The sequence below is a fragment of the Dromiciops gliroides genome, chromosome 1 (genome assembly GCF_019393635.1).
Source record: "Dromiciops gliroides isolate mDroGli1 chromosome 1, mDroGli1.pri, whole genome shotgun sequence".
Taxonomy (NCBI): domain Eukaryota; kingdom Metazoa; phylum Chordata; class Mammalia; order Microbiotheria; family Microbiotheriidae; genus Dromiciops; species Dromiciops gliroides.
Genome location: NC_057861.1, coordinates 760,961,523 through 760,987,970, shown reverse-complemented (window position 1 = coordinate 760,987,970; position 26,448 = coordinate 760,961,523). Strand labels below are relative to the sequence as shown.

At 61.0% G+C, this 26,448-nt stretch overlaps 2 protein-coding genes and 1 non-coding gene across 3 annotated transcripts in view; all 3 read left to right on the top strand.

Moving 5' to 3' along the window:
* Positions 1-49: 49 nt before the first annotated feature.
* On the top strand, positions 50-3,831 carry LOC122754018 (vegetative cell wall protein gp1-like). Its single transcript, XM_044001973.1, has 5 exons — positions 50-121; positions 453-1,398; positions 1,460-2,265; positions 3,344-3,606; positions 3,708-3,831. Exons 1-5 carry the CDS (start codon positions 50-52, stop codon positions 3,829-3,831), a joined length of 2,211 nt encoding a protein of 736 aa, XP_043857908.1.
* Positions 1,283-26,448, top strand: part of IARS1 (isoleucyl-tRNA synthetase 1) — a 30,412-nt gene continuing 5,246 nt past the window's right edge. The window contains exons 1-28 of the mRNA XM_043975129.1: positions 1,283-1,398; positions 3,907-4,032; positions 4,535-4,691; positions 4,954-5,073; positions 6,180-6,262; positions 6,679-6,796; positions 7,984-8,131; positions 9,233-9,320; positions 9,479-9,539; positions 10,144-10,239; positions 11,303-11,425; positions 12,731-12,822; positions 13,561-13,659; positions 13,835-13,961; positions 14,339-14,412; positions 14,523-14,717; positions 15,110-15,196; positions 16,374-16,457; positions 17,772-17,916; positions 20,621-20,741; positions 21,134-21,225; positions 21,920-21,997; positions 22,584-22,705; positions 23,157-23,259; positions 23,424-23,507; positions 23,798-23,972; positions 24,733-24,845; positions 26,310-26,405. Coding sequence (XP_043831064.1) covers positions 3,914-4,032; positions 4,535-4,691; positions 4,954-5,073; positions 6,180-6,262; positions 6,679-6,796; positions 7,984-8,131; positions 9,233-9,320; positions 9,479-9,539; positions 10,144-10,239; positions 11,303-11,425; positions 12,731-12,822; positions 13,561-13,659; positions 13,835-13,961; positions 14,339-14,412; positions 14,523-14,717; positions 15,110-15,196; positions 16,374-16,457; positions 17,772-17,916; positions 20,621-20,741; positions 21,134-21,225; positions 21,920-21,997; positions 22,584-22,705; positions 23,157-23,259; positions 23,424-23,507; positions 23,798-23,972; positions 24,733-24,845; positions 26,310-26,405 — 3,000 coding nt within the window. The 5' untranslated portion in view covers positions 1,283-1,398; positions 3,907-3,913. The remainder of the gene's footprint in view (positions 1,399-3,906; positions 4,033-4,534; positions 4,692-4,953; positions 5,074-6,179; positions 6,263-6,678; positions 6,797-7,983; positions 8,132-9,232; positions 9,321-9,478; positions 9,540-10,143; positions 10,240-11,302; positions 11,426-12,730; positions 12,823-13,560; positions 13,660-13,834; positions 13,962-14,338; positions 14,413-14,522; positions 14,718-15,109; positions 15,197-16,373; positions 16,458-17,771; positions 17,917-20,620; positions 20,742-21,133; positions 21,226-21,919; positions 21,998-22,583; positions 22,706-23,156; positions 23,260-23,423; positions 23,508-23,797; positions 23,973-24,732; positions 24,846-26,309; positions 26,406-26,448) is intronic.
* LOC122737858 lies at positions 2,009-2,142 on the top strand. Its single transcript, XR_006354610.1, has one exon. It is a non-coding gene; the product is annotated as a small nucleolar RNA SNORA84 (small nucleolar RNA).

Sequence of the window (26,448 nt, the reverse complement as noted above, 5' to 3'; positions counted from 1 at the left end):
GGAAGGAGGGGCCACAATGAGGGGCCAGTCCAGCCTCTGAAGGCCCAGCATGTGCTCGGGGTGGCCTGGACACACTACACCACTCCAGGCACCTACAGATCCAGTGGGAGCTCTGGGTCAGGTGTGCCAGGCAGCCCTGCTTCTGTGGTGGGCAGGGGCCAGCCAGGGGTGAGGGAGATGGCCAGAATGGAGGGGGAAGCCCTCCTTACCAGGTCCTTGATTCCAGACACACCGAAACCCCGCCCGCCCCGCCCCCCCCCCATCGGGAAGGCCAGTGGTTAGGGCCGCAGCCTGCAAACACTCCCTGGGTGGCCCTGGGCATCACTACCTCCCCATGGGGTCCTGTTGGTCCGGGGCTATGTGAATGTTAACCATGATTGCTGATGCTCTTCCTTCTCAGAAGGGGAAGCTCCCAGGGGGGGCGGGGCCGGGCCGGACTCCATGCGCTCTAGGCAGAGCTAGGGAGTGCTGTGAATTCCACCCTTGCCGCTCCTGCCGCCCCTGCTGCCCCTGCTGCCCCTGCTACCGCCCCTGCTGCCCCTGCTACCGCCCCTGCTGCCCCTGCTGCCCCTGCTACCGCCCCTGCTGCCCCTGCTACCGCCCCTGCTGCCCCTGCTACCGCCCCTGCTGCCCCTCCTGCCCCTCCTACCGCCCCTGCTGCCCCTCCTGCCCCTGCTGCCCCTGCTACCGCCCCTGCTGCCCCTGCTGCCCCTGCTACCGCCCCTGCTGCCCCTGCTGCCCCTGCTACCGCCCCTGCTGCCCCTGCTACCGCCCCTGCTGCCCCTGCTGCCCCTGCTACCGCCCCTGCTGCCCCTGCTGCCCCTGCTACCGCCCCTGCTGCCCCTGCTACCGCCCCTGCTGCCCCTGCTACCGCCCCTGCTGCCCCTCCTGCCCCTCCTACCGCCCCTGCTGCCCCTCCTGCCCCTGCTGCCCCTGCTACCGCCCCTGCTGCCCCTGCTGCCCCTGCTGCCCCTGCTACCGCCCTTGCTGCCCCTCCTGCCGCCCCTGCTGCCCCTCCTACCGCCCCTGCTGCCCCTCCTGCCCCTGCTGCCCCTGCTACCGCCCCTGCTGCCCCTGCTGCCCCTGCTACCGCCCTTGCTGCCCCTCCTGCCGCCCCTGCTGCCCCTCCTACCGCCCCTGCTGCCCCTCCTGCCCCATCTGCTGTGCTGCCACTGCCGCCTCTGCCGCCGCCCTCCCAGGCGAGGCCCCGCACCCCCCCGCCGGCGTCCTCGCCGTTGCCAGGACACGGCTCCACCAATCGGTTGCCGCGTTGTTGGACGGCCTCGGCCCTGCGCGCTGATTGGCTGCGCCGGCGGCCCGCCCGCCCTTCCGCTTCCGCTCATGCTTTGCTCCCCTTGCATCATTCCACGGGCCTCCGCGGCTGCCGGGCGCCCGCAGGTGAGTCCCGGGCCCGGCCGGGCCTGGCGAGGGAGCGGACTCAGTTTCTCCACCTTTCTAGGGGGCCGCGGTGACGGGGGGGGCGGCGCGGGCCCGGGTCTGGCTGCGCCTGGGGCCCACTCCCCCTCGGGCCCTTCCTCGGCACCCGGCCGCGGTCCCGGCGCTGCGCATGGACCGGGCCCCTCCCCGTGGAGGGGTTCAGTCGCGCCGTCCCCCGGGTTCCGGGGTCCCCGCTCTGACAGGCGGCCTGGCACCACGGCCCTGGTCAGAGGTCTACCCCCCCCCCCAAGTCAGGGTGCCCCCGGGTGTAACCTTCGGTCTAGAGGCCCCCCCCGGAAGGCTGGAGTTCAAGTCCTGCCCGGCCCCCCCCAGGCTAGCCGCTTTCCCGCTGCTTGCCTCAGTTTCCTCTTGTGTAAAGTGGGGTTAATGAGAGCGCCCCCCCGGGTGGCGGAGGCCGGGGCCGCTGCCATCCCCCTGCTCACCCCCAGACCCCCCGCGGCCTGTGCGGAGCAGGACTCGCACTCGGGCCCGACGGCTCTGCAGACACTTTACTCTCTTCCCTCCCGGAGGGTCGGGCGAGCTCCCCCGTTGTGCCCGGCCCCGGGCGGGGGCCCCGCGCTTCCTGGACGCTGTGTGGTCAGTGCGGCTGTCCAGGCTCGAGGAGGGGCCCAGAGGAAGGCGGTGATGTATGCGTGGGGGCTGCGCCTACCCGGCGGCCCCCACAGCCCGGTCACCGCGACAGGCCCCACGGGGCGGCCCGGCCGGGGGCTGGTCAGGCTGGTCATCCGGCAGCCCGGCCGGGGGGGGGGGGGTCATCCGGCGGCCGTGGTCCCACCCATGGGGGCTGGCGCAGCCATGGGGGGAGAGGTCTGTATTTGTTGAACCCCACACCTGGAAGGGAAGGAACCAGAGCTTGGCGTGGGGTGAGGGGCAGCTGCATCGTCCGGTCTTGGCCTTTGGCTTAACCTGGACTGGGCCCTCCTGGTCCCCCATAGGCCCGACTTCTCCGCCCTGGGCAGAGGCCCCAGGATGGGCTTTCACTAAGCACTCAGCAGGATCTGGTTTCAAATCCTGCTGCCCACACCTACAGTGTGACCCTGGCCAAGTCACTTAACCTCTGGCACCTGCGGTCCTCATGGAGGCCCAAGTCTACAAGCTTGTGTTTCTCTGCAAAAACAGGCAATGGGAGGAGCTGGTGCCCAGGGGGCCAGGTCCAAGAGGCAGAGCTGAAGCCCTGGCAGTGCCTTGGGGGGGGGGGGGTTGGAGAATGGAGAGAGTGTTAGGTGGAGGAGGGGCCCTTGGGGGCTGGGGTGGGGCTGAGAGCCTGGCATAGAGGGGCAGGGCCTCAAGGCAGCGCCTGGCGGTCAGGAGGCTTGCAGATTGCCCCCTAGGCCCTTTCAGGGTCAGCTGAAGCGCCAAGCCCCCATTCGGTGGCCAGGAAGCATTTGGATGTGATCTTCTGACCCAGGCATCAAAATGCTGGGAGTTTGTCTGATTTGGGGGGTTTTTGGCCTCTGCCCCGGCTCTTAGCTCCCCCTCCTGTGTTCTCTGCCTCCTGGGCCGGACCCTTATGTGTGCCCTAGGCTGGGAAAGAGGGAGGGGCGGCGGTGTGGCCAGGATCTGGTCCCCTGTGTTCTGCACCAGCTCCCAAAGCCCCACCCCATCAGGACAGGGCCAAGCGCTGCATGTGTAGGTGTGAGGGAGGATGTGGCAGTGGCTGTGGCCTAGAACCGGAGGCCGGGGCCTTGTATTCAGGAGGTGCCTAATAAATGCTTCTCAGGTTGGATGGAATGACTTGGAGGAAGGAAGGAGCGCTCACTCCCTGTGGGGAAGGCCTCCAGCCTCCACCCCCTGGTGTCCTTTGTGCTCAGGGCTCACAACCCAGGCATGGTGAGAGCTGCTGTGCTTTTAACGCCCTTAAATGGGAGACGGTGTTTCTCTAAAGGGAGATCTCGTTGTAAGGTTTAAATACGGGGCAGCTGTTTGCAAAGGGCTTTCTGCTCAGGAGCACGCTCATTTTACAGAGGCGCTGGGAAACGTCGGGCAGCATCTGAACCCAGGTCTTGCTGGCTCTATGCCCGGCTCTGGGCCACGCTGCTTCCTGAATTTAAGCCGCAGCTGGTCAGTGACAGGAGATGTCACCCCTAGGGAAGCGGTTCTGTTCGGCACAGTCCTTGGGCTCTTGGCAGGGTCCGGGAATACAGTGATGTGGGTCCTTGAGCCCCACTGCTGTCTGTCATCTGGCAGCATTCTTGCCCAGGGCTCCCTGTGAACCCTGGACCCAGCTGAGGGTCGCCCCCTTTTTCTAGTGTGAGGGCCCCACGTGGCATGTGTGTTCTGCTCCCTTTGGCTCGCGTTCCTGGCCAGCCAGCCATGGAATCGATCTGCCGGACTGAGACTCTGGCTCCTCTGTCCGTGCTGAACCCCCACTGATGGCCACATGTTGGGGGATGACAGAGGGCCTTGTGCTTGAGGTAACAGAGTAACACTGAGCCTTTATCTCCCTAGGAACAAAATGGTTGAACAGGTCCCAGAAAACATCAGCTTTCCTGCTGAGGAGGAGAAAATCTTGGAGTTCTGGACACGCTTTAATTGTTTCAAGGAATGCCTTAAGCAGTCCAAAAACAGGCCCAGGTGAGTGGATTTCTCTTGTGAAAGGAAAATGGACAAGCAGCCGTCGGGTGGCCTCACGGCCACCTCAGACCTTTTCAGCTCAGCTCAGAGCTGGCCTCTTCAGAGTCGCCAGTCGGGGCCTGTCCCGAGCCCTGAAGGGGCCCCCTTGCTGGGGGGAGGGTTTCCAGGCCCTCCTTTCTCTGCTCCGGGCTCCCTCCCTCTCTTGCCCTGTCCTTGGGTGCCCCAGGCCACAGGACTCTGAGTCACCAAAGCAGAGCTTGTTCTCCATGCTCATTGACGGACACGTCCCCATTCACAGCTTTGCTCCATCTCGAGAGAAGTTTCCGGTTCTTTCCCCAAGGGTCTGGCCTCACACAGACGGGGTACTTGGCACCTAGTGGTTTGTCATCGAGTCTGGCTTTTGGTCCTTTTCCCTAGCTGTGTGCTCTGGCTCCAGACTTCAGGCCAGACATGCTCTGAGATCCCAGAACAACATCCCTTTTCTCCTCATTGTCCACCACAGATTTTCCTTTTATGATGGGCCTCCGTTTGCCACGGGGCTTCCTCACTACGGACACATTCTGGCGGGCACCATCAAGGACATCGTCACCAGATACGCGCACCAGAGTGGATTCCACGTGGACAGAAGATTTGGCTGGGACTGCCACGGTTTACCCGTGGTATGCTTGGCCCCCTCCCTCAGCCACCACCATCAGGACGTCCATGCACGTCTGGCCTCAGTGGGAGCGTCTCGAGGGTTTCTGTTGGCCACCTGACACCACATTGTGACCCACGTGCTCCCTGGGGCCTCTCCTGGCCCAGGGGAATGTAGATTTTTCTGGGTCTTGTGGCTCTAGAGCCTTAGTAGGGAGCCCCTTCACAGACCCCAGATGGCACGGAATGGGAGCCAGGCTCGTTCCTCATTGTGGCTTCTCTTTTCAGGAATACGAGATCGACAAGTCCCTGGGAATCAAAGGGCCAGAGGACGTGGCCAAGATGGGCATCGCCGAGTACAATCGGCAATGCCGAGGGATTGTGATGCGCTACTCGGCCGAGTGGAAGGTACTGAGTGCTGAGTGTGTGTGTCGGGAGACCTGCTGGTGTCTGATGTGTGCGAGAGAGCTTGTGCCACTGGGAGGGAGAGGGAGAGAGGGACCATTATCCTTGTAATGAAGTCGTAGTGATGACGGCAGCTCTGGTTTCTATGGTGCCGTGCCATCTAGCACTCCTCTGTGTCACTGTTGTCACACATGGGGGATCACAGAGCTGGGCAGCGGGCAAGCTAGTTCTTGGACCCAGGTCCAGTATTCTTTTGGATCGGCTGTGAAGTTTGCTGTGAGTGCAGGAGGTCCCTGGGTCACCCACTGCCCCCTTAGCAGGGAGTTCCTGAAACAGCCCCCCCCCCCCCGCCAGCCCTTTAGCAGGAAGTCTCTGGACTCTCCTTTATTTTTAAAGATGTTATTTCATCGTTAATCTATGAAATAAAACAAGCGTTTCCGTAATAGACTTTTTTTAAAAAGTGTTTGCACATGAAAACTGTAATTGATTATATACAATTTGCTATTCCTTTTAAATATGTAATAAAGTTGTGAATTTACAACAGTCAGAATTACTTATTCACTCAAAATTTGTTCAAATAAAATTGCTGTTACTGTACAGTGTTCTCTTGGTTCTGCTCATTTTGCTCTTCATTATTTCGTGCAAGTCTTCCCAGGTTTTCTTTTTTTTTTTTTTTTTAGTGAGGCAATTGGGGTTAAGTGACTTGCCCAGGGTCACACAGCTAGTAAGTGTTAAGTGTTTGAGGCTGGATTTGAACTCAGGTCCTCCTGAATCCAGGGCTGGTGCTTTATCCACTGCGCCACCTAGCTGCCCCCCCCCCCCCAGGTTTTCTAAAATCAATAAGCTCATCGATTCTTATGTTACAGTAGTAGTCTGTCCAATCACATAAATCCACAACTTGTTCAGTCGTTCCTGCAGTTTCCAGTTCTTTCCCCTCCTTTAGTGGCAGGTCCCCAAGCGTGCACACGCACACGCACGCACACACATGTGCATACATCCACACCAGCAGGCGGTCCCCGGGTCACCCCTGTAGGCAGATAAGAGCCCGGGGAATTCTGGAGAATGGCAAACACCGCTGCTCACTGACAACCTCGTTCCTGCTTTGCCAGGTCACCATCTCCAGGCTGGGCCGCTGGATTGACTTTGAGAACGACTATAAAACCCTGTACCCCCAGTTCATGGAGTCGGTCTGGTGAGTTGGGACTTTCCTGGGCCCGGATACTTAGTTGGGGCTTGTGCTGAGCGGGGCCGGGGCTGGGCCTCCCTGCCAGGCTGTTGGACTCCCCTGGAGGCCTCTGGGGCTGGTCGTCGGGCTTTGCTCCTCCCTCCTCCTGAGCCTGCCCTTCAGCTTCCTTAGCCCCTCCCTGCCTTCCTCAGCACGTGGAACTGTGAGTTGGAGAAGGGAAGCGTTGGCCGCTGTCCCGCATCCACCCTTAGCTAGGCTGATAGAGAAGTGGCAGCGGAGGGAGGCTAGGCCCCTGGAGCCCTGTGGCTGTGGGCTATGCGCCTCCCTCGCTGCTCCAGATGTATCCTTGTTGGTGGGGAGGCACGGGGCCAGGCAGGCTTCCCATTACCCAGTAAAGGTGATGGGCTTCCTGCCTCCCCCAGGTGGGTGTTCCGCCAGCTGTATGACAAAGGCTTGGTTTACCGAGGGGTGAAGGTGATGCCCTTTTCGACAGCCTGCAACACTCCACTCTCCAACTTTGAGTCCCACCAGAACTACAAGGTAGGCTGGGGGGGGGGAGGTAGAGGCAAGGTGTGCCGGTCACTTCGGGCTCTCCAGGCCAGAATGTCCAAGCGAGTGCTCATGAGTCTCTCCAGTGGCCCCTGAGAGATGCACGCTGCCTGAGCAACGTGAATTTGACAAGCGGAAGAACGTCAATGTAGAGCGTACCCCAAAGTGTGGGACGATATTAGTGGTTTGCGGCCTGCCGGTGTGAGGTCCAGGAACCCTGGAGTCACGTAGATGTGTTCTTTGGGGCCAGTGCCCTCTGTCCAGTTAATTTGGGTCCATCGTTCAGCCACCTTCCCTTCAGTGTCCCGTTGCACCGAGCCTCTCATGTGGGGTGGTTTGGACTGATGGCTCATCCATCCTTTATGGAGAGTGTGTGGACGTTGATGGCCCGGTATGGCTCTTCTAAGATACAGGCCTCCGCCCTCATCCGGCAGCCGCACCCATACGGAAATCATCCCTCATGGCATCTTCACCCTGTGAACTGAGAAGGTGGTGAGAGGCTCTGAGGAGAGAAAGTGGAGGTTGCCAGGTTGGCCCCTGTGACAGACCCTCAGGCCTCTGTTTTGTTAGCGTGGGCAAAGCCATTCTTAGAGGAGTGAGTCAGCCCGGCTCTGAGTCTCAGGCCCGCCTGTTTGGCTGGGTGGGGCCGGGCAAGTCACATCCCTTCTGGGAGTTGGCATCCCCACGTGTAAGGCGGGCACTCCTAAGATCGGGAGGCTCCAGGGAAATGGTGTTTGTAGCCAGCTCCACAGACGTCAGCCGCCGTGAGCCATCTGTCGGGAGTATGCTCAGGAGCTCCTTTCCACAGGCTGGCGTTGTGAAAACCAGGCAGGGACAAGTGGTCAAGGAGCCCAGATGCCTGCCGGAGATGCCCATGTTAATTATGGGACATCAGGAGAGTGGCGGCAGCCTTTGTTTCCTGAGGCAGGGAGGAGTATGATAAATTTCATAATGTTTTGTTATGAAACATTTAAAAGAAAACAACTTTAATTTTTTGGAAGAGCATTTTCCCCGAGGACCACAGATTCCTGGAGCATTATTCCTGACGTCATTCTGTGTACTTGGCCATCACGCTAAGTATTTTCTGTGCTCGTTTGGAAAAAAATCCAGTAAAAAAGAGAGCGCTGAGTTTGCAGTCCTTTTCCAGGGGGTCTCTCCCTTTTGTTTCTTCATTTCAGGATGTCCAGGATCCCTCGGTCTTTGTCACTTTCCCTTTGGAGGACGATGAAGCTGTGTCTTTGGTTGCGTGGACCACCACGCCCTGGACTCTGCCCAGTAACTTGGCCCTCTGCGTGAATCCGGATCTGCAGTACGTGAAGATTCAAGGCAAGTGCAGCCGAGATGAGAGGGGGCCTCTGGGTACAGGGCCGCAGCTTCGCCTGACGACGAGTGGGCCGCCTCTCGGGCCCTGCTCCTGGTAGAGGCTGGGCCTCGAAGGCCAGTGCCAGTGGGCTGGCCAGATGAGCTCGTGGTCAGTAAGAACCGTGGGTCGTTATCAGGGCTTTGCCAAACTCTTTGCCCAAAGCACTTCTGGCCTTGGTCCGGTGTGTGTTGTAATTGTTTAGGGAAGAGGAGGCTGGGTTCAGACGGGGGGCTTGCTCTCTGTCCTAAGGTTTATGATTGGGAAAGCTGCCCTCGGGGTCATTGGAGCAATCCATCCACTAGCGTTTATTATGCACCTTCTGTGTGCTAGAGAGTGAGAAGGATGCAGTCCCTAGTGGCCAGAGCTTCCCCTCTGGGGTGAGCCCCCAACCCAGGCCTCCCCAGGGGCCGTGTTCTGTGATTCAGATGGCTGGTGAACGTGAGAAGAACACAAAGGGAATAGAGATGCCCGTGGCTCTGGTCACTCCCACCTGAGCCAGCTGGCCTACCCCGGTGTGTTCTCTGTCTCCTGCTCTGTGGCAGCACGGTCCCCCTGGGCCCAGGCTGGAGCCAAGCCTGCCACCTCCCCTGGGCCCATTTGTGTGTCCCTGGGATGCGCTTTTTTCCATTCACCCTTCGGACTCTTCCCCCCGGTGACCTCTGCTGGCTGCCTGGCCACTCTGGGTCGCTGAAGCAGCCCTCCTGCCCCCATCCCCGGTTTTTGAGGCCAGCACCAGCCAACGCCTCTTTTTTTCCTGAGGCATTGACCCCTGGTGAAGGAAGGGATGGGGCCCCTGCAGGCAGGCCCTTGCTCAGAGCTGGTCGCATAGATCTGTGTGTGTGCAGGTGTGTGTCTGTGTGCGTGTGTGGAGACCCGAGTGCCTTTGGGCCCGACCGACTCGGGCCTTTTGTCCTCTGATGACACAGGCTAGAAGGCAGCAGCCTTCTGATGACTCCAATTGTCTTCTGGGGGTGACCCTGGGTTTTGATGGTTCCTCTTTGGGACCTGCCTGGCTGGCACCTGTGCCAGTAACTGACCCCTGCTTCCCGTGCCTGGTTTCCCAGATGCCGCTACAGGAAAGATCCTGATCTTGATGGAAGCCAGGTTGGTGGCCCTGTACAAGTCAGAGAGCGACTATGTGATCCTCGAGAGGTGAGTGCGGATCTGCCAGCCACGTCCGTCAGGGGTTAGCGGCACCAGTGGGTACGGGAGAGTCGCGATGCCTGCCGCCTCTCAGTGTCACCATCAGAAACCTCAAAGGAGGACTGCGCCTGTTCTCATTTTCATCGAAAACCCCCCTTCTCTCCTAGGTTTCCTGGTGTTTCTCTGAAAGGCAAGCGCTACAAGCCCATGTTTGAGTATTTCGTGAAGGTGAGGTGGTATCTGGTTTCTCTTCTCTTCCCCCCCAGCCCCCAAGTCCACCCCATCTCACAGGCAGGAGGGGGAGGAAGAGCCAGCCTGGCCTGAGCCACCGGTCCTGTTGCTAGCCCAAGGAAACTTGGACCGAGATCATAAAGCTCTTAGCACGCTGCCTGGCACATAGCAGGGACCTCCTCCCTTTCCTTCCTCTTCCTCCCCTCCCCCCCCCATCTCCCTCCTGCTTTGAGGACATTCATCTTGAAGCCAAGAAGAGCAGGGTCCAGTGCCACCTGTGACCCCCTGACTCTGCGGCCGTGACAGGTGTTCTCTGGGCCACTCTCTGAGGTCCAGGTGCGTGTCGCTCACATCCCAGGTCTGGGCGCCATCCCCGAGCCTTGTCTCATTGGAGCCTCGGGCCGGCCCGACAGAGGAGCAGAGCCTCCTTCCTAGAGTGGGGCCGGTCCCCCTCCCTCGGGGCATGGTTCTGCACAGGCTGGTCGATGCCGCTGACACTGGACTCGGGGTCTCGGCTGACTGGGGGACAGTGCTGCTTATTTGATCGGGCCTCACAAGGCTGCTTGATGCCCTGACCGTGGCCGCCTCGTCTTCCCCACAGTGTAAAGAAAATGGTGCCTTCACCGTGCTTGTGGATCACTACGTGAAGGAGGAGGAGGGCACTGGCGTTGTGCACCAGGCGCCATACTTCGGGGCTGTGAGTATGAGGTGGGAGGGGAGGGGCGAAGGGTGACCCTGAGACCCTGAGGAGGCGTCACGGGTGGGGGAGGAAGGAGTGGGAGATGCCCTCCCCTTTGTCCTGCACGTCTCCTCTGTGCTCCCCTGTGAGACTGTGAGCTCCTTGAGGTCAGGGACTGTACCCCCGGAGCTTAGTCCAGCTGAGGTCCCCGATCAGGCTTGTTGACTGACTGACTGACTGACTGACTGACTGACTGACTGACACCAGAGACTGTAGAGGAGGAGATGAAGGCTGAGATCCAAGGCCCCCCAACATCTGGGTGCAGAGTGCCCAGCAGTGGGCAGCTAGCAGGGCCCCTTGCCCCCGGGGGTTCTGCTGAGACCCACTGCTGGTCGTGGGGTCTCCGAGGGTATCCTTCACTCCATGGGCTCAGACACTGAGAAAGGCAGGAGCCTAGGAGTAAGGGAAGGGGCGGCATTCTAGCGCCCAGGACCCTCATCTCAGGACAGATGCTGGGGTGTTGGCAGGAGTGAGTTGGGAACACACAGAGAAGCTATTTCAGGGGAAAGGAAAGGGCTGACGTGTCCCAAGACACCTGGACAGGCTTCAGAAGGCAGAAAACCAGGGCAGGTGGCCAAGCCCGCTGACCAGGGGTTGTAGGGAAAAGGTCAGGACAGCCTCGTGAGGCAGGGTATTGCAGGGGGTGTGCTGAAGATGGCGAGAGGGGACTGGGAGCATCGCTGGCCCAGGCTGCAGGGCTGCTGCCCAGGAACCTGGGAGGGGTCCTGTGACTGCCCTTGGGGCCCAGGGGCCTTCCTGCACCTCGGAGCCCACCCCCTGCGGACAAACCCCTCTCCCAAAAAGCTGAAAGCCCACCCCTCAGTGTGGGAGAAGCCAAGTCGGCTTCCTCCCAGGCTGGTGGGAGCCAGCCTTCCCAAGGGGGGGCCATCCCACAGCGTGACTGGCCATCTGTGAGGGGGGTGGGCCGTGCAGGGTGAGCGCCAGGCTGAAGCCCCTGTGTGCGCACCTCACCGGGCCCCCTCTCCTCCTTCCCACTTGATGGAGTCAACACCTTTTTCAGGATGATTACCGGGTCTGCATGGACTCCAACATCATCCGGAAAGATTCTGTCCCCGTGTGTCCTGTTGATGCCTCTGGCTGCTTCACGTCCGAGGTCACCGCCTTTGCCGGGCAGTACGTGAAGGTATGGCTTCCAGGAAAACCTGGCGGCTGTAGGGCTAGGGCTGATGACTTTGCCTTCAAGCATCTGCGCTTATTTCTCTTTTTTTTTTTTTTTTTTTTTTTGGTGAGGCAATTGGGGTTAAGTGACTTGCCCAGGGTCACACAGCTAGTAAGTGTCAAGTGTCTGAGGCTGGATTTGAACTCAGGTCCTCCTGAATCCAAGACCAGTGCTTTATCCACTGTGCCACCTAGCTGCCCCCGCTTATTTCTTTCTTAATCGGGAGGAGGGTGAGCCTGTCATGTCCCAGGCTGGGGGGCTGTGCTCCCCTTGACGCCACTTGCCTCTGAGGTGGGGCACAAGCCTGCAGTGGAAGCCGGGGCTCCCCTGAACAGCCAGCCATCTCCCCATGTGCCCCAGCGACAAGTGCCCCATCTGGTCAGAGATGGTCAGGGCAAGAGCCCCAGGTGTGGGCTAGGAGCCATCCCTGGCACCCCGTCCCTCTGTCGGTGTCCCTGGGCCCTGCCCAAACTCCCTCCTCCCCACAGCCTGCGGGCACACCAGCCTTACATCTCCCCAAACAGACATCCAGGGTGCAGACACTTGGGCTTAGCTGCAAAGAGCCAGGTGTGATTAAGAGTACCGCTGTTGAGATCAAACACTGTCTGGGCCCAAGGTGCCACGGGCATGTTGGGGGTAAGAGTGGGGCTCAGGCCTGGGGGCAGTGGCCGGCCCCTCACAAGGCCATGCAGGCTGGCTCTGCCTACGGGAGGGATGGAGGTGGTGCGAGGTGGCGGGCAGCTGGACTGGCTGTGCCCCCCCATGCCGGGCGGCGAGATGGGCACAAGGGATGGAGAGACGTGGGGCCCTGGGGAGGAAGGCGGGGCACAGCAGGGCGGGGCCAGCGGCTCAGGCAGGAGCAGCAGGCAGACAACCTCCCAGCCCACCATCTCACGCCCCGCCCCTGCCTCCCTGTCTTTTCCAGTCCTGTGACCAGACCCCCCACCTTACCTTGACCACCTCTCTGGTCGTTAATCACCTCCTCGTCCTGGCTGTGGCTCATCGGACTGGGAGCCCCTCGGGGCAGGCACTGCCCTTTGCCCTTCTGCCTCCCCAGCTCTTAGCCCAGTGCCTGGCACACAGGAGGGGCCTAATCAGTGTTTGTTGACTGGCTGGCTGGTGTGGGATGAGCATTCAAGTGAGAACCGCGCCATTCCCTCCGTGTGAGGTGAGCGCTGGGCACATGGACACCGTGTCCCTCTGCCCCTTCCCTCCTCGGGGCTGGCTCTGTTTCCCAGGATCCCTCTTGGGTCTTGTCTTTTCACCCAGGACGCTGACAAGAACATCATCCGGGCCATCAAGGAGCAAGGCCGACTGCTCCTCGTGGGCACTTTCAGTCATAACTACCCCTTCTGCTGGAGGTGAGCTGGGCGGGGTTGGGGGGTTCCTCCCCCAGGCTCCTGGCTCTTAGCATACGGGGCATTTGGGGACTTGGACTGAGAACCCAGGGTCGTCCGTCCGTTCCCCACCCCGTGACCAACACAGCCCAGGCACGTTGTCAGTGCAGGTGTCATTAGACAGGGGACTTTGGGAGGCGCAGGGGGACCGTGGTCCTGGGGCTCTGCCAGGGCGGGTCAGCTCCTCTGTCTTAGCCCCAAGAGCCGCCCTGACCAGGCAGAATTGGCAGAAAGTTGAGCTGGGCATCTCTGACCTCGCTCTGTCCTGCCTTGCACACAGTAAGCACCTAATAAATCGGCCGGTTGGGAGTCTTGACTTAGGGATTGCTGCGTCCTAGAGGAAGGGTCACGACGGGGGACAGTATGAGCTGATTGTGCCCCCTTCAGGCAGCGGCAGGAGCCATTTGGACCCTTTTCCTTGGTCCAGGCCTCGGGATCCCTGGTGCCCCTCCCTGCTGGAGCTGAGACCTTGGGAAGCGGAGGGCTCCCTGGACCCCCTGCCCCAGCAGGCGCCTGTAACATCTCCTCTGCTCCTTGGCACTCGTTAGCAGCCCTGCCTTCCCCAAGGCAGAGAGGGCAGGGGTGCTCTGGCCAAGCACCTGAGGAAGACCTCCCAGAACCAGAAAGAGCCGCGCCCCCCCCCCCCCCCCATTTCCAGGCCAAGGCGGATCCTGACTGTTGGCCGCCCCCTTGTGCCCTCAGGTCTGACACGCCACTGATTTACAAAGCCGTTCCGAGCTGGTTTGTCAGAGTGGAGCACATGGTGGACGGGCTTCTGAAGAACAATGACCAGTGTTATTGGTGAGCCTCGACCCTGCCTCCCCTGGGCCCCCCAAGGAAGGCAGCAGATAGAGGGGGAAGCCAGGCAGATGGGAAAGCTGGGCGGAGTGGGGAGCCAGGCGGAGGGGTCTGGCCAAGTGTGCTGGAGAAGGTGGGCCAGGGGTGTCCGTGCCCTCACAGCCTGGTTTTCCCACAGGGTTCCTGAGTTTGTGAGGGAAAAGCGCTTTGGCAATTGGCTCAGGGATGCCCGGGACTGGGCCGTCTCCAGGAACAGATACTGGGGCACCCCGATCCCGCTGTGGGTCAGTGACGACTTTGAAGAGGTGAGGGTGTGGCGAGGAGCCTCCCATCCGGGGCCGCAGGGAGGAAAGTGGGAGCAGCCATGGCCAGGGCCAGGGCCGGGGCCGGGGCTGGCCCTTGTCTTGCCTGATGGAGGGGAGAAGCTTTGCCTACTCACAGGGATGAAGTGCCTTGCTGGCATCCTTTGGCCTTGGGCACTCTTGAGGCTGGCTCTAGCCACTGGGCGCACTGCCCGGCACTGAGGAACATGCCACGGCCCGGCCGACTCCCAGCGGGGCTGTGGGTCACGATCCTTTGTACAAGTATCTGCTTCCTTCATGAGAACTTGTGGTTGGTGTTGGGATTTGCCGGCCATGTCCCACTCGTGATTTCTGACCCAGCTCCTCACGGTCTTGGGCAGGTGGTCTGCGTTGGGTCTGTGGCAGAGCTGGAAGAGTTGACGGGAGTGAAGGTCTCAGATCTGCACAGGGAGAGGTCAGTTTGGGGCCTGGGTGGGCTCTGAGTTGGGACAGGTGGGCAGTCTCTCCTCTCAATCTTGGCTGTGAGCCCACTGACGGTACACACTTGCGCCCTCTCTTCCACAGCATCGATCACCTGACGATCCCTTCCCGCCTGGGGAAGGGTGCCTTGCGCCGTGTGCCCGAGGTCTTCGACTGCTGGTTCGAGAGTGGGAGCATGCCCTATGCTCAGGTCCACTACCCCTTTGAGAACAGGAGGGAGTTTGAGGAAGCCTTCCCCGCAGACTTCATTGCGGAGGGCATCGATCAGACGCGCGGATGGTGAGTAAGAGGCGAGGTGGGGGCCGGCACCTTCCCCGACCCCCCACGGCGGGGAGTGCACGCTGATGTGCCCAAGTGGGCATCCAGCTGGGCTGGAGACTTTCATCAGCCCCACACCTGCCAAAGGCTCACTTAAGGGAGACCCTGAGCCTGCCTGCGGAGCCCCCCCGAGGGTAGGGCCCAATTCAGGTCTGTCCTCGGCATCCCCCGAGGCTGATCAGGGCCTGGCACGTGGGGGAACGCTCTCATCGGCCAGTTTTGGACACGTCTTGGCTAGGGAGTGGTGGTGGATGAGAAGGAAGAACATGAGACATGTGTAGGCTGGGCACGTGTAGGGAAGGGCGCAGGGAAGGTGGCTGCCCGCGGGAGCTGATGCCACTGTCCCTTCTCAGGTTTTACACTCTGCTGGTGCTGGCCACTGCACTCTTTGGGAAGCCGCCCTTCAAGAACGTGATCGTAAACGGGCTGATCCTGGCCAGGTACAGAGCCCTTCCTGTCGGAAGGACGGGGGCCAGACATAGAGGTGGGGCTGGTCCTGTGCCGAGGGACCGGGGAACAAGGGGGAGGCTGCCTGCCCATCTGCACGGGAGCTCGTGGGCTCCCATCACAGGACGGGCCCACACGGCTGAGCTGCCATCTGCCCCCCTCAGAGGGGGTGCCGACTCCCTGCTTCAGTCTGCACTTAGTGAATTCTGGTTGGGCCTCCCTGCTTTTGTCCCCCCACTGTGCTCTGACTGCTCTGGACGGATGGACGGACGGACGGATGGATGGATGAACGGACGGATGGATGGATGGACAGACGGATGGATGGATGGACGGACGGACGCCTGAACGGATGGATGGATGGATTGGATGGATGGATGGGTGGACGGATAGATGGACGGATGGATGGACAGATGGATGGATGGATGGACGGATGGATGGATGGATGGACGGATGGACTGGATGGACGGATGGATGGACGGATGGACTGGATGGACGGATGGACTGGATGGATGGATGGATTGGATGGATGGACTGGATGGACGGATGGACTGGATGGATGGACGGACAGATGGATGGACGGACGGATGGATGGACGGATTGGATGGATGGATGGATGGATGGACGGATGGACTGGATGGACGGATGGACTGGATGGATGGATGGACGGATGGGTGGACAGATGGATGGGTAGACAGACAGACGGGCCTATCATGGACAAATGAACAACCCCTGAGGTGTTTGAGCAGTATTCCCTCCACTGGGCCGGGCCCTGGGCTCATTGCGGGGTGGGGGGAGCCGCGCTAAGCGGGGCAGAGAAGGGTTCTGACTGTTTTCACGGTCGGGGTTCTCTGGGGTCCTTGCTTGACTCCACATGGGTCTGTGGGCAGCTCCCCATGATTGTTGCAGGGCCTGTGCCCAGTCACTGGGCATCCCTGGGGCTGAGGACCTCTAGACCTTCCTGCAGTCTCTGAGCACGGGAGGGTCAGAGAGGGGCCGGCCTCCTAGGGGACATTTAGGAGCTTGTAAGATAACCCTCGGTCGCCCTTTGACCGGGTTACAAGCAGACGTTTGAGCCCGTTTGACCCCTTGGAGATGGGCTTGGGCCAGCTCCAGCCCCATGGGGAGGAGGCCCAGTTTGCCCTTGGGCTGTGACCGGCCTTTGCTTTTCAGCGATGGTCAGAAAATGAGCAAGCGGAAGAAGAACTACCCTGACCCAACGTCCATCATCGACAAATATGGAGCCGACGCCCTGCGGTGAGAGGGCTGGGGAGGGGTCTGAGCTCACAGAGTAGAGGGAAGGTGGTTTGGCCTCTGGGCCTCCCAGAGGCTGGGGTGAGAGTGGAGGATTCCAGGCTGGGGCAGGGCCAGGACAAAAGTGCCGGGGTGGGGGATGTCCTGTAAGACGTGGGGGGCAGAGCGTGAGGGGTCCCACTGCACGCAGATGGCTCAGAGGATGGTCCTGGAAGCAATAGAAATGACCCGATGTGTCTGCTCATTAAAGAGTGGGGCAGTGAGTGTGAGCCACTGAGGGTGTGGACCCAGATGCCTGGGAGGAAGGGAGGGCCCCGGAACAGAGGTTGGGGGCAGAGATGCTCGCGGTGCCCACAGGTGAGCGCTCGGGGAGTGCTTGGCAATTAGCCGGTGGTGCAGCTCTGGTGCGAGGGACCGGCATCAGGGTGCTCTGATGAGGTCACCCAGCGAGAGGAGAGGGGAAGAGAAGAGGCCATAGGACAGACCCACAATCACGGGCCTGGGGCAGGTGGGCCGGGTGGGAGAGAAGCAGGACAGCAGGACCGGGAAAGTATAGGGAGGAGAGGGTGACCAGGGGCGTCCGGGGCTGCTGAGAGGTGACCGGGCCCTCTGCAGAGGGTGGTCTCTGTTGAATGAGGTTGGGAGGGTCTTTTAAGGTGGGGAGCAGCGGCAGAGGCGAGGGCCCCACGAGGGGCCTGTCCCACCAAAGTGAAGGGTCTGTGGTCCTCCTCCATTCTATAAAACTACATGGCTGAGCGATGGCGGGGGCACAGGGGGACGAGGGAACGGATCCGGGCGTAGACTTGGCTGGTTCACAGGAGGCCGACAGAGGACAGAGAGAGGGTTAGGGGGAGCGGAGTGATCCAAGGTGGGGGTCCTCCTCTGGTGCCGCCAAGCTGACGGCAAGCTCCGTGTCCGCTCTGCCTCATGCTGGACAGCTCTCCTCGACTCTATTTACCCATCAGTATCTGAATGTTTGAGCCCATCCGTCTTTTGGAGCCTGGCGCCATCTGGTACCCCCAGGCCCAGCGCAGGTCCTGGGGCACAGCCCTGGAGGCCAGCTGTTCTCACACTATTAGTGATGACTCTGGGTCCCCGTCCTCCGTCAGAAGCAGAAGTGAGGTGGGTCCAGGATGGCCGTCCCTCCGTGGAAAGTCCTTCTGCTGATGCTGATGGAAGCCCTTCCAAACCCGGTCTTGGGTCCATAGCCGAGCTTGCCTAATGACTGCATGCAGGGGCGTTCTAGGGTGGGTGGGGGCTCCTGCAGACCCCTGACCAGCCTGTCCGGGTGGTGACAACTTTGTTCCATCGTTGCAGGCTGTACCTCATTAACTCCCCGGTGGTCCGAGCAGAGAACCTGCGATTTAAAGAGGAAGGGGTCCGAGACGTCCTCAAAGACGTCCTCCTCCCGTGGTATAACGCCTACCGCTTCCTCGTTCAGAACATCCTTCGTCTGCACAAGGTACGGGCTGGGTGGGCCCTGAGGGCCGGAGCAGCCGCCACCGGCCAGGGCCGCCGAGGGTGGGGCCGGAACCAGGCAGTGGCAGCCCAGGGCTCTGAGCACCCCCAACAGGGTTTCTAGCCCCGCTCCTGAATCTGGGCGACGGAGGGCAGGTCACCAGCCCCTCCCCCTTGGCCTTTCACCCCAGCAGGAGCTTGGGGGACCGGGAAGGCCTTGCTAGGGCGAGTCTCGGAGGAAGTGGCATTCTGCTGGGCGGGGGGAGGGGGAAGATAGAGCGTGTCCGCACCTGAGTGGACGCCCGTGACCGGAGGAAGATGAGAACACCTGCGGTGGGAGGAGGTGGCCCAGGCCCTGAACCACCTTGAGGGAAGCTCAGAACCCATGAGGCGGGGGTGGGCAGGCACTCCAGGTCAGGGCTTCCCCCTGTGCAGAGGCCCAGAGGGGGGGTGGCGAAGTGCTTCCGGCCTTCCCGAAGCCCCCACTGGCCTTGTCCAGGCTGACAGGACAGCCCCGCCCGAGTCCTGTCCCCTGCCTGCAGCTGGGCTCCTGAAGGTCCTTTCTCTTAGAGCCTCCCTCGGAGGCTGGTGCCCTCGGGGGCTCCTTCCAGGGCTCACTCATGCCCACCTCCCTAGCTCTGCTGTGGTCAGCAGGCCTGCCAGGGAGGCCCAGCTCCCTTCCATAGGCTGCTGCTGGACACAGTTACCGTGGGAGGTGGGGGGCGGATTTCTCCCTATGGTCTGGGGGCCTGCTTGGCCTCTCCCTCTGCAGGCTTCAGCCAGGCCTGGAGGCCAGGTACTGTTCTTTCAGCGCCTGTTTCTTGCTCAGGGCACGGCTAGCAGCCACCTCGGCTGCATGTCCCCTCCTCAGGCTGCTCTGGGGAGTGTGCCCTCTGCCCTGGGGCACAGGCCTGGCCCCGCCTTGGTCCTTGGGTGGTGGGGTGCTCCGTGCTCTTGCAGTCAGACGCCGTCGTTGGATCCTGCTCTGTCTCTCCCATGTTCTCTTGTCTCTTGCTGTGTCTCCTTGGTCCCTGAACGAGCTGCTCCCCCTCCTCTGACACTGCAGCCCTGCTCGTGGTTATCAGCTATCGCGGCTCCTTCCCAGGGGCCCTGCAGACCCCAGTGGCCCTGCGTCCCAGGGAGGCTGCTTGTTTAGCCAGCTCCCCCTTCCCTTCTCTCATCATTAGCGTGACCTTGACCCGCAGCGAGGCCTTAGGAAGTGCTGGCAGTCCAGCCCCTGCCCTCGGGCACCTTATACTCCAAGGGGGGGGGATGAACCCAGGAAAGGTCTGCCTGGTGGTGGAAGGAAGCGTGGGGCCTGCCTGGAGGGCCCGGGCGTCTTCCACATGGACCTTCTGCCAGGTCCCCAAGGGCAGCTTGTTGGATATTATGGAGGTGGGCTCGGCCTCTAGTCTAGGGCCAGCACTGCCCTGGAATCCGGTATGGGCCCTGTCTTCAGGACCCTCAGAGCCAGAGTTTATGGAGGGTTACTGACCTTCCACAATCGCCTACTGTGCGCCATGCATTGGGCTAAGTGTTGTACCCGTCTGACCCTGTCACTTTCCTGCTCAAATATTCAGTGCTTCCGGTGCCTCTAGGAACCATCTTGCCTGGCATTCGAGGCCCTGCCCAGGCTGCCTCCAGCCTCCCTCTCTAGACCTCTTCCTTGCCTGAGCCCCGTGGACTGCAGCCTGTCTTCATTCCGTGGCTCTGCCATCCCTTTCTCTTTCAGAGCCTGCTTCCGTGCCTCATTGCCCCCACGCAAGCTCAGTGTCGTTGCCACCCCCTGAAGTGCCATCCCTTTGACCTAGTGTCGTGCTACTTTGTGTGTTTCCTTGAGATCCTCAGAGATGGCTTTATTTCATCCCTGGGTTCTGTTGCCTAGCACAGTCTCACTTGAATAGATGTGGCCCTATTTGGATTTTTGAGGTCCGGTTAGAAGAATATGGAGGATGGAGGTAGGAGAGGTCAGGCACAGGGAAGAGATCAGGGACCTTCTGCAACAAGGGGCTGGCAGAGCTTGACCTGAAGGAAGAGACTGGAGGGCAGGGTTGGAGCCAGGTTCAGGAAGGCCTCGAATGCCGTGTTGGGAGAATGAGGCAGTAGCCTGTGTGGATGAGCCCTGGGAGACCAGGAGGGATGGCGGCAAAGCTACCATTTGGGAAGGTGAGCTGGGCTGGCGTGCAGAGGCGCTGAAGGGCCGGGCCCCCGGCTCGGGGCTGGCGTGCAGAGGCGCTGAAGGGCCGGGCCCCCGGCTCGGGGCTGGCGTGCAGAGGCGCTGAAGGGCCGGGCCCCCGGCTCGGGGCTGGCGTGCAGAGGCGCTGAAGGGCCGGGCCCCCGGCTCGGGGCTGGCGTGCAGAGGCGCTGAAGGGCCGGCCCCCGGCTCGGGGCTGGTGTGCAGAGGCGCTGAAGGGCCGGGCCCCCGGCTCGGGGCTGGCGTGCAGAGGCGCTGAAGGGCCGGGCCCCCGGCTCGGGGCTGGCGTGCAGAGGCGCTGAAGGGCCGGGCCCCCGGCTCGGGGCTGGCGTGCAGAGGCGCTGAAGGGCCGGGCCCCCGGCTCGGGGCTGGCGTGCAGAGGCGCTGAAGGGCCGGCCCCCGGCTCGGGGCCGGCCCCGGGGCCCCTCGCTAAGGCCTCCTTCCTGTGACTGTTTCTGTGGTGGGAGTCTTGGCTGGGTCGAGTGTAACGATCCCCTCCCCCTTTCCTGGCCAGGAATCGGAGGTAGAATTCCTCTATAATGAGAACGCCGTGAAGGAGAGTGCCAACATCACTGACCGTTGGGTCCTGTCCTTCATGCAGTCCCTCATCGCCTTCTTTGAGGTCGAGATGGCCGGTGAGGATGCGGGGCGGGCAAACAAAGAGAAGGAAGTGCAGGGCCTTCCCTCCAGGGGTGAGCACAGACATGCAGGGATGGAGAGAAGACCCCCAGTAGAGCCAGGTCACTGGGCGCAGCTGGTGCTTGATGGGTGTGCCCTTGACCCTCAGATCACGGCTGGCCCCCAGGAAGGCAGAGCCATCAGGAGAAAGCCTGAGGCCTGGGGAAGCAGGGAGGCCCGGGGGCAGATCTCCCCTCCCCCTCGGCGCCAATGTCTGTAAGCAGGGAGCGATGATAGTGCCTGCACCCCAGGATAAGGGGGAGTCCGGTGAGCTCCCGTGGGGGCTGGCACTGTGCAGACGAGCCAGTGGTAGTTGTTGACCTGATTCTTCCCTCCTGGGCTGTGTCAGCTTACCGACTATATACAGTGGTGCCCCGACTGGTCAAGTTTGTGGATGTGCTGACCAACTGGTATGTCCGAATGAACCGCCGGCGGCTCAAGGTGAGTATCCCCTGACGTGGCTCGAGGGCTGGGCCTGACCCCAGGCGCTGGGAGGCCGGAGCAGGGGCACAGGCGCCATCGCCTCGCCTCAGGACGCTGCAGGGTCTGTGGTCAGCTGTGGCGTCAGGGTGGTGGAGGAGGATGCTGTCTCCTCAGCAACAGGACACGAGCCTCAGCAGCCCCGGCAGCTCAGGCTAAAACGGCATGTGTCCCCAGGAACTCAGCAGGCCTGGGGTCCGAGACCCCCCACAGAGGCCTGTGGCCTTCCATTCTAAGGGCTGCTCTGTGGTGTCTTCTTACCTTTCATTTCCTAATGCCCCCCCACCACAGACCCCCCCCCCCAGAACCCTTTAGGACACAGAGGAGGGTCAAGCCAGCCAGGACATCAGGGTTGGGCACTGCCCACACCCCCAGGGAGCAGGGGAGGGACCCATATGTCCCAGGGTCCAGAGAGGTTAACTTGGAGTCAGCTCTGAGAGGGGGTCTTGCTGGCGTTTGCACTTCCCTCCAGGAGGGGGGTCAGCACCCAGATGTTTGCACACAGAGAAGGAAGGACTCTGGGGGAGGTGGCTCTGGCTTCAGCCCTGATCTGGCTCCCCCATCCCAGGACCCCTAGATTTTAAGGACAAACTTCACCATTCAGTGTTTTCGCTGGATAGAAGTAAGGTGGTCTCTTCTGGTCTTTGTTCTTTAGGGTGAAAATGGGACTAACGATTGTGTCACCGCCCTAGAGACCTTATTTAGCATTCTCTTCTCCCTGTGCAAGCTCATGGTAAGTGCCCCCCGTCCCCACGAAGCCCCTGGGTTCTCCAGGCGTGATGAAAGGGCCTGCACACCAGGTGCAGGCATTGGCGTTGGCTCAGTGGCGGCCGGTCCTCTAAAGGGAAGCCCACGTGCCTGACCCGCGGGATGTGAGTGGCTGTCGCTAAGGGCATCCTCTTTAATAACTTGGCCGATGCCAGGGCAGGATGGGGCGGGGCAAGGCCTTCAGACAGTTGCTGGGCACACTCCGCCAAGTCATGTCCAATCTCCCCCTCCCCACCGGCCTGGCCATTCCAGGTCTTAGCTCTAAGTGGGGATATTAGGTGCTAGGAGCCACACGCACACATCATGTCCACCTGGTTTTTGTACAGCGGAAAGCCTCAGGGTCCCCATAAACTGTCTCCTGCCCCCCCCCCCGAGGCTCATATGCCCCAGCTCAGGGTACAGTGCAGCCGCTTCTGTAGCCCTGCCCCAACTGAGTGGGCATCTCAGGGCAGGGTCGTTAGTCCCTTGAGTGTGCGTGACCTGCTGTTGGAACGCGCTGCCCCATGGCATCAGTGGGTGTACCAGGAGGGCGCCTTCTCTCCTTTACACAGGCTCCCTACACGCCTTTCCTCACTGAGCTGATTTACCAGAATCTGAAGACCCTCATTGACCCGGCCTCGGTCCGGGAGAAGGACACACTGAGCATTCACTACCTCATGCTTCCTCATGTCCGGTAAGCACCGGCACGTGCCCCTTGGGTCTTCCCTGCGAATCCCAGCTGCTCTCTTTTGGTGGCCTGTCCGTTGTAGGGATGGGCAACTAAGGCCCCTCCCCATTTCCCTTCCATACCAGGCCCCATCCTCATGCTCTCTCGCTATGGGGGTGCTGCTTGGCTGGGAGGAAAGATGCTCTTTGACCTCAGGACTTTGGAAAGGAAGAGCCCTGAGGCCCTCCCTGGGGAGGCCCACCCCGTATGTGAAACACATTCGAGGTGTGACTCCCCTGCTCCCAGCAGAGCAGATAGTGGAGAGGCGGGGAGTGGCACAGGGCAGGACCCACTGTTCGACTTTCAGATGGGCTCCTGCCCTGGTGGGCGGCTTTGAGTGGGCACATGCGGGCTCCCCAAGAGGCTCGAGGGGGTGGGAAGCACCGTCAGCCACTTAGGGGCTTTCCTCCCACCCCAGAGAGGATCTGATTGACAAGAAGACCGAGAACGCCGTTTCCAGGATGCAGTCGGTCATCGAGCTGGGCCGAGTCATCCGGGACAGGAAGACGATTCCAATCAAGGTGAGACGGGGTGGAGCCCTCAGCAGCGCCCCCTCCTCGTGGGGTCCCCAGGGCGGGGAATTGGTCCTCCTTGCTCTCTGGTCCCTGGAGAGATTCACTGAAGCGGGGTGAGTGTGGGTGTCAGTGATGGGGGGATGCACACTGTGCCCTTTCTTTTTCCTCAGTATCCTCTGAAGGAGATTGTGGTCATCCATCAGGACCCTGAAGCCCTAGATGCCATCAGGTCTTTGGAGAAGTATATCCTTGAGGTGAGGCCTGTGTGGACCTCTTGGGGGTGGGGGCGGGGGCCTCGGACACCCCATCAAAGGGGAGTTTTCTCTGCAGGGACCGCCACTTAGGAGGCTCTTGGAGCAGTGCTAATGAAATGTTTCCCAGGGACAGGTGGGCCAGTGCGGCAGCCCGGTGCCTGCTGCCGTCTGGCAAACAGCGCGCGGTTTCCTCCTACGTGGGCAGCTTTGGGCCTGCCCCAGCCCACAGGGCACCCCCAGTGTCCCAGCACCACTGACCGATGTTTGTTCATTTCTTTAAAATAACATAGGAGCTGAATGTCCGGCAGGTGACCTTGTCCACAGATAAAAAAAAGTACGGCATCCGGCTAAGAGCAGAGCCCGACCACATGGTTCTGGGCAAGCGCCTGAAAGGGGCTTTCAAGGCTGTGATGGCGTCCATCAAGGAGCTGCCCAGTGAGCAGCTGGAGCACCTACAGCAGACAGGTACATGGCGGCCTCCCCCTTCTCCCCTCCACCCCAGCTGGCGCATTCTGCTTACGCCCACCCTCTCAAGCGACAGCAGCATGCTGGCCGTGACTCTTTAGGGCTCAGCTTTGCATCTGGTGATGGGCCGTAGGAGACTCCAGAAACCGGAGACTGAGAGGAGTGATAGACGGCTCCTGGGAAAAAGGACCAGCGGGCCCGAGCTGGACATGTCCTCCACGCAGGAGGATAGAAAAGTGGCCCAGCTGCCCAAAGGCACCTGCAGCCCCAGGAAGCAGCCTGCTGCCAGCCAGGCCCGCCAGGCCCGCGGGGTGGTTAGCAGCTTTGTCCAGATGACTCCCAGAATGGAGTCTGGACGTGGGAGGCCAGGTCAGGGCTGGTCAGACGCACCACCGTCCCCCAGGGAAGAGACCAAAAGGTGCCCATGTCGATGTTCTTTCACTTCCGCCCCCAAAATCTGCTTTCATGGGAACGTTCACTCTTTCCCTGCTCAAGCAATTTTACTCAGATTGGTGGTTTTGCCCCCAGAAAAAAGGACTGTTGCCAAAGAGAAACACGACGAGCTATCGGGAGGCAGTGGGAACTGGGCGAGCCTCATGGGTGGTCCCTGGGCAGGGCCACAGGATAATAGCAAGGACAGGGAGAGGCTGGAGCTGGGGCCCCTCACTTGGCTCCCTCCTGCCTGGCCTGGAAGTGGCATCACGGTGCTCGATGCCTTCCAGGGAGAGCCCTGCGCTCAGCCCTGTTGTGTCTCCAATAGGTTCCCTTGTCGTGGACGGGCACGAGCTTCACAGAGAAGACGTCCGCCTCCTGTACACCTTTGACCAGGCCAAGGGGAGCACGTCTCACTACGAAGCGCACTCAGATGCTCAGGTACTGCCCACGCTGCCCTGGGGTCTCAAGGGCAAGACTTCATGTTGGCACACGGGAGGTGGCGTTCTTTCATTTTCTCACTCGGTAACTCAGTTCTTTTTGTGGTCAGAGGGAGAAGGGGCTCTGCCTTCAAGGAGAGCAGCAAGGAATGAGCCTAGATTAAGCACCTACTGTGTGCCGGGCACTCTGCTGAGCATTTTTCAATTATTATCTCGGACCCCCCCACAGCCTTCTGGAGCGCTTTACTGTTGAAGAAACTGAGGCAGGCAGTGTTCATTACTCGGCTTGCCCAGGACAACCCAGCTAATGTCTGAGGTTGGATTTGAACCCGGGTCTTCTTGACTCCAGGCCCAGCACTGTGTGGCACCCCATCAGCCTCACTAGCTGACATTGTCCTGGGGAGGAAAGGTGCCATCCTCTGTCAGGAGGGAAACAATGGAGTCCAAGAAGAAGCTCGGATCCCGTACTCTAAGAGAAGTGTGGGGAGGGGAGAAGGGGTTCTGGTGAAGAGACGGGCAGGGGCAGGAACAGGAACAGGAACAGAGAGGAGGCCTCGCAGCCTTCCCTGCCCCGGCTGGGGGAAAGGGAGTGGGAGCCTCTGAAGGCTCTTGAGCAGATGGAGGCCAGGGGCCCTCGGAAGATGCTCCGGCTCCTGGAGGGAAGGTTGAAAGGGCAGGGAAGCCAGTTGGGATTGACCTGAGGGCGTCCCGGGTAGGGAAGAGGTTGCTTCTGTGGAGCAGGCACGGTCTGGGGATTCCCCCCAACAGCCTCTGCTCCTCGTGTGTGTGTGTGTGTGTGTGTGTGCAGGGCTGGACTGCCCTCTTTGTCGCTTGTTTGGGCCCAGTGACAGCTGCGGGGGGGGGGGTCCGCCTGCCTCCCCACCTTCCCTTCACCCACCCTCCCCCAAGGCAGCCCCGTGAGAGGTGAGGGGTCAGCCCCAACCCCCCAAGGGGTCCTTCTAGGAGCTGCTCCTTAGCTTGACGTTCCAGGCTTTCCACTGTCTTTGCCCGTGGACAATGACCCCTCGGTGTTCCCCCCTCCCCCCTGCCCTGATGGCTTGGGTGCTGCCGGCGCCTTCTGCCTTGTGTCATGGTACCATCTGGGTCTGGCCTCTTTTCCCAGCCAGATTGAGTGCTTGTGGACAGAGCCTTGTTAGCGCACGTGTGCTTGCATGCGTGTGTGTGCGGGGGGTATGTGCACATGTGTGTGTGTGTGTGTGCGTCCACACACACACACACACCCTGCACCCCTCACATGCACCTGCTGATGACCCACCTGGGCTGGGCCGGGCCAGGCCGGGCCACTTGGACTGCAGGGTTACCTTTGTCCGCCTGGTCCTCCTGCTGCCGGTGCCAGGCCTTGGCGTGACATGAGACTTTTTTTTGCACTGGCATCTGCACACGTACGTCCGTGTGTCGGAGTGCCCCTCACGCCCGTGCACGTCCCTTTGATTTTATACCCTAGGTTCTGGTGCTGCTCGATGTCACCCCTGATCAGAGCATGGTCGACGAAGGCGTGGCCCGGGAGGTCATCAACCGCATTCAGAAACTGCGCAAGAAGGTGAGGGAGCCTGGTGGAGAAGGAGGGGTGGGGGAGGAAGGGC